Source organism: Gavia stellata, chromosome 6 (assembly GCF_030936135.1).
Source record: "Gavia stellata isolate bGavSte3 chromosome 6, bGavSte3.hap2, whole genome shotgun sequence".
In the NCBI taxonomy this organism is placed as follows: Eukaryota; Metazoa; Chordata; class Aves; order Gaviiformes; family Gaviidae; genus Gavia; species Gavia stellata.
In genome coordinates this window covers 41966826-41972825 of record NC_082599.1, presented here as the reverse complement: position 1 = coordinate 41972825, position 6000 = coordinate 41966826, and the positions used below count along the sequence as shown (strand labels likewise).

The following is a 6000-nucleotide window of genomic DNA, read 5'->3' as shown; positions in this document are numbered from 1 at the left end:
CCCCCCGCAGACCGCGGCGGCGCACGGACCCGGCCGGGCAGGGGGCCAAGCGCCGGCCCCCCGCGCTCCGCACGCCGCCCCGGGTGAGCGAGGCGGGGGGCGCGGGGCGGCGCTGCCCGGGGCTCCGCGCTGCCCGCCCGCCCGCCCGCGCTGATTGACACCGGGCCGGGCGGAGGCGGGCCCGCCGGGACCGCGCTGCTCCCGCCCGCCGCCGCCGCCGCCGGGCAGCGGGTCCCGCGCTCCACCGCCGCCCCCGCGCTCTCCCCGCCAGGCTCGGCGCGGCGGCTCTGCGCGGGGCCGCCCCCGCCCGCGGCATGGCCGGCTCGCTGGGCAGGGGGGCGGCGTGCTGGCGGATGCGGAGCGCGGCGGGCGGCAGGAAGGAGAAGCCGCCGGGCGGCAAGCCCCAGCCGCGGCACGGTAAGGGGGGGGCCGCGGCGGGGCGCGCACCGAGGTGGGACGGGGAGCCCCGAGGTCCGTGCGGGGCACCCCCGAGGCTAACTTGCCCGTGACTTGTGTTACCCGTTCGGCTCCTTTGGAGCAGGGGGATCCTCTCTTCCTTTCCCCTTCAGCGGCTGCGAAGGGAGGGGAGCTCCCTGCGCCCGAACTGCGCGGAGCTGCGCCTCATGCCTGTTATTTACCACGTACCGAGGCTAGGGAGAGGAATTGCGTTCGCGTGCATCTTTTGGCGTCTCGCTTTGATAGCGGCTTCTTTGATTGTTACAGAAAGCATTTGCAGCCTGGCCAACGCCAGTGAATCTGGGAAGAGTCCTCGAAATCTTCTCCGGCTTGCGTCTGTCTGGTCTTAATGCCCGGGAAGCACTGTTGAAAATACTTGCCCTGGGTGCTCTTGTCCCCGCTTACTTGTTCAGGGAGATAAATGCTTTCTTCAGAGGCTAAGCAGCGCACAAACAGTTCTTCCAAAATCGGATCCTGACTTTGAAAACGTAGAAGGGAATGGTGTTGCACAAACTATTGTAAGCAAGTGTTCAGGTTCGTGACCCACTGTGTGCTGAATGGTGAATGCCGTTACCCAGAGCCAAATCTGTCATGTATGGTTTCCTTACTGTATCACTTGGCTGTCACCGTTGTCTGCTTTGAAGAACAAACCCCACTGCTTGTGGAGATACAGTCACAGCATCTGGAAATCTCACTAGAATTTGTTCTAGCTGTGCGCTCCCCATGGGTTTTAAACCCGCTGTTTGGGTAAGTGTGTTTGCAGAAGTCTCTGACCTAACCCCTCAAGGGTAAAGTAACTGTTTAAGTCATGTTTGAGTTCTGCTTTAATTCGTGCTTGTTGGTTGTAGGATATGTCAGTCCCCAAAGTAACTTTGTGCCTTTTCCAGAGAAAATAATTTGGCTGAAGGAGTAATCTGTACTCTTCACAAGTACATAGAGTGCTGTAACGCATGCAGTGCTCTTGACAGCAAAGGTGTCGGGATGACGGGGAGCCTGGCATCTTAGGTGATGGGGTTCTGAAGAAGATGCTTGCTATAAAAGTAATACCCCCGAGTGCAGGTCGGGGGTAAGAAAGAAAGCTAGAAGTTGCTTCTCCTGCCGACTGTCAAGTGGATATTTCTGAGCTAGAGTGCTTTTGCAGCCATGCCTCCTCTTCTCTTTTGCTTGTTTGTGCCTCTTTCACAAAGCAAAGAGGAAACAGACTAAAAGTCTGAGTGAAGGTTTCATCAGTAGGTATCAAAAACCTCTAAAATAAACAACTGTGCAGGAAAGGAAGTGTTATCCAGTTAGAGAATAGAAGTCTCCATTTAAAAATAGTTGTAAATATTTATCTTTTTAATTCTGAGTGTAATGCTGGTAGTGGGGAATAACTCGCACGAAAAAGAGAGTTGGTGGGATCCCTTTAAGTTTTATACCTGTTATTTCTTGGTGTTATGCAGTAGCTAGGCACATAGACTAAAATCCTGGATGCAGGGAAGTTGATGGGAATTTTGCCACTGACCTGAGAAGAGACAGTATTGAAACCACAGGCTGTGTAAGTGAAAACCTTTGGCTGATATAGCTATGCAATTATGGCAAGGTTTATAATACTGTAGTATGCTGCTGTGATTAAAATATTATCAAAGTAGCTCTACCATAAGTTAGTTAATTTAGGGAGATATTTTATAACCTGGTTCTAATTTAGCTTAACAAAAAAGGTGTGGTGTGCTTCAGTCTGACCAGAGTTGCTTCTCATAAATGTTTTGTAAAGTATCATATGACGCTAAATTCTCATTTAAGTAATTGCTGTAACAACATGGAACACTGAATTATACTGCAGCACATACAGTTTGCATCCCAATTAGTTTTCAGCTGTACTTTAAGGATAATCGCTCTTTCTGCTGCACTATCATTGCAAGGTGCAGTGGACTTATTTACCAGGTCATTTACTATCCTTGAACAGCTCCAGTGTAAGGTAAACACAAAATTAGACCTGATTTGTATGTCCCTAATGCTGATTGTGTGCTACAGGGAGATTTTTTGGGAGAAAAAAAAGTGTAGTATTACTTTAGTATGCTTCTTAAACGTTCAAAGTTATAGAAACACTGTTTTCCAAGAATGGACCCTTAAGTAAATTTCGGCTTTTGTAGACAGTATTGACCACTTCGTGCAGGAATGGAAAATTTACTTAAAATGTTCATGCTAAAGCATTAAAGGGGTTATAAATAAGATATACCTAAAAGTAAAATTGTGGTATGTGAGCTGTCAGCAATTTTTAACTGGCAAACAGACTCATAGGTTTGACTCATTCATACACGCACGCATGCAATTATCAAAGTGAAGTGAGAGCTATTCACAAGAGAACTGGGAGGTATTGAAAGTGTGAAATACTTTCAATTTTGGGAAGTAATGTTGTTCTTTCCTATTCTCTTTTTGCTGCAAAACCATTTCAATGGGCCACCAGCCTGTGTTGGTAAAAAGTGGCATAGCTCTATGGATCTCAGTGGCACTGTTACGATTGACACTGGCTGAAGACCAAGCATAATATTTCTGTGTATGTTTGGATTAAGATATGTTTATTCAGGCATCACTTAAGGTTCTAAACTGACAGGGTGCATATTGAGTTGTGAACACCTGGGCAAACCTGCTGTTTAACTGACTCAAGTTACAAGTATTTGTCAGCTTTGACATTCTTCTCACCTTTTATATGAGCAATTAGGGAGACTTTTCTCTACTTTTCAAATATTTTAAAAAAACCATGAAATTTCCCCTAGGATCTCAGGTGCAGAAGTTCTTGTTTTACACTTTTTGTAATTCATACCATGTAAAGCAACGTAAAGTAGGACTAGCATTTCTACCCATTGCGGTCCAGAGGGTAAACGAAGCCTTTGTCAAGACTCCGGCAAAAAGTTCAAGATCCTGTTAAATTGGTGAATATTAACGGTCTTGTAAAAGGCTGTTTTTAAATTATTTACTGTTGAGTTGGCATTGGCACCTTACCTGTGAAATGTGTCAAGAGCTTGAAAACCTAGGTGTATGGCTACTGCCAGAATTTTATTACAGATATTCTCTAAGCAAAGATGTTAAGGAGTAGTGTAATGGAAACCACAGTGTAAATCAAGTAGTAGTTTACTGTACTGCTTAAGAAAACTTTGAAATACTTGTATGAAAAAATCTCCTCCCTTGAGGGGCAGATATGGAAAGTTTGTGACTGGACGTTGTGAAACAGAAAGATATTTTAAGTTACTTGACACCAAGTAACTTAAGACACTAGTGCTAGATGTACATGTAGGAATTTGTGTGTACACATAGGTGTAGTTTAGACAGAAAATGATTGCTTCTTAATTGATTTGATTTTTTTTCTTAACTGCTCACAAAATATGCCAAATTTAGGCTGGGGAGTGGAAGTCCTCTGTGCTTCGGCCAGGACAATGCAATCAGTTGATATCGTGCCAATATGTTGGATCATGCCCAGGTAGGCTGGAGAAATAAATGTGAGCTGTAGCAACACAGACCTCTTTTTCACCTGGACCCGCTGACTAATTTTAGTCTTCACCTTTCTAGAGCTGTTACAGAACAAGACAAAACCTGTTGTTTCCATTTCTGTTTGGCATTTATTCCATCTGAGTGTAACGGAAGGGTTGTAGCACGGTAAGGATAGAAGTCAGCATATTGCTCCAGAGAAATGGACTCCTCTAACTGTGTTGAACTGATGGAAGAATGGGGAGGGAGGAAACAAAAATCTCTAAACCTGTCCATTGTTTTCCTGTTGCATAAGCTTAGGTGTATGCACTGATGCTGATGACTTCTGGTTGCTACTGCACTGGACTAATTCTACAGTTGCTAGTACGGAAATGAAGTTGTGCTTGAGCTTTCCAGTGTCAGTTGTTCTCATCTTCACACATTTCTTCTTGAAATAGTCAAGAATGTGCTTCAGTATTTTCTGTTGGCTTGTTCCTCTTTTCCTTCTCTGTCTCCTGGGAAATAATGCTCTTGGTCATATTGAGGTAGTCATAACCAAATCTTCTGTTTTGCTGGAGGCGTAGTTCTGTATGCCTCACTTTTTAGGTGTGGATTGTTGTAGTATTTGTAAAAGTAAACATCTGAAATTCATGTAGGTGTTTTGTATATTTATAGATATTAAAACATATATATATCTGCTTAATATAAAACAACAGAAGTTCTCTTCTTGAAGCAAGTAAACCTCTTTTCTGTGATCAGCTGGAATAATCTGCAGATAGACATCAAACCTTAAAAAAATTTTCTAGCCTATATGTTCAGAAAGTGTGAATATTGATGTTATTTCTACTTAGATCTACTAACACTTTGATGCCTCAGCCAGTTTTGGGGTCTCACAGTGAGTGTGTGTTTGCCATATTTAATGCAGACCTTGTTGTGAAGGCATGGCTTTCAAAACAAATGGATGGGTAAAGGGTTTTGATCTGGAGAGCAAGAAGGGTTCGTTCACCAAACATATTTTAACTTGCTTAGTCTTTTCCTTGATGTAAGTGCCAGCTGATACCTCTTTACTTACCTTTCTATTGTGTGTATGTTTTGGGTTTTTTTCTCCCTAGTTCACAGATAAGGTTATTTATGATACTGATAAAACCGAGCATTACAACTTGCACAGTTAGAAGTAAGTAATCAGAGCTACAAATCCATGGATTATTCTAGATTTGAATTTACAATAGAATGACAAACCTACCATCTAGATCTTAGAAGCAGACTCCAAATACAGTTTTATGATATTCATTTAAATCTGATTTTGGCACAGAAATATAGTTGAGAAACCAAAGACTTCCCCGCCATTCCATAACCAGATTTATTTTTCTGACCTTTTTTTTAGAGAAGACTTGGAGAGTTTTAATCAGACACAGGTCACAAATCACTCTGCTGGGAAATGCAAGGTGTGCTTTAAAAGGGGGAAAAAACCCCCCAAAACTTTCCTGATCATTTGGGTCTTATTTTTTAAAATTGTGAAGCTAGGTGAAATGATGACTCTGACAGAACCATAGAAACTATCTCATTTTAGTACATTCTGAAGTATTTCATATTTTGAGTAACCCTGGCTCAGGGGCATTTTATACTCGCATCTGGAAGTTTCCAGTCTTGGTATTCAGTTTAGTGTCTCTGTGTTTGTCTTTCCATTTAGCCTTGCCATGTTATAACAATGAATCATCTTGTCCATTAACTAAAGTTGGAATGTCTGTTTATGCACTGAATTTGTTTCATCACATCGCCATAATAACTGATTGGAACCGTGGCAGCTCTGACTGCTTTCCCATATGTATTTGGGCTGGACTGTACCCAGTGCTGTTCTGAGCAGCAGAAGGATAAGCCATCACAAAACCTGGAATATCTTTATCCTCTTAGGATTCAACCTCTCTTTCTCATGAAACTGTAGGGTAACATTTTCATATTCTGTCTCCGTGTGTATGAAATCGGGTAGAGGCTGTAGGATTTCTGATCATACAAAATCATAGCAGAGTTGCAATACACGTATATGTATAACAGTTAAACCTGGAATGTTGGTATTGTAGGTTCACTTTGATATGTTCTGTTTTG

The 6000-nt window shown here is 43.4% G+C and overlaps 1 protein-coding gene across 1 annotated transcript in view; it reads left to right on the top strand.

Annotated features, from left to right (window-relative positions):
* Positions 1 to 314: 314 nt before the first annotated feature.
* ZNF385D (zinc finger protein 385D) overlaps positions 315 to 6000 on the top strand; it is a 420720-nt gene continuing 415034 nt past the window's right edge. The window contains exon 1 of the mRNA XM_059818926.1: positions 315 to 417. Coding sequence (XP_059674909.1) covers positions 315 to 417 — 103 coding nt within the window. The remainder of the gene's footprint in view (positions 418 to 6000) is intronic.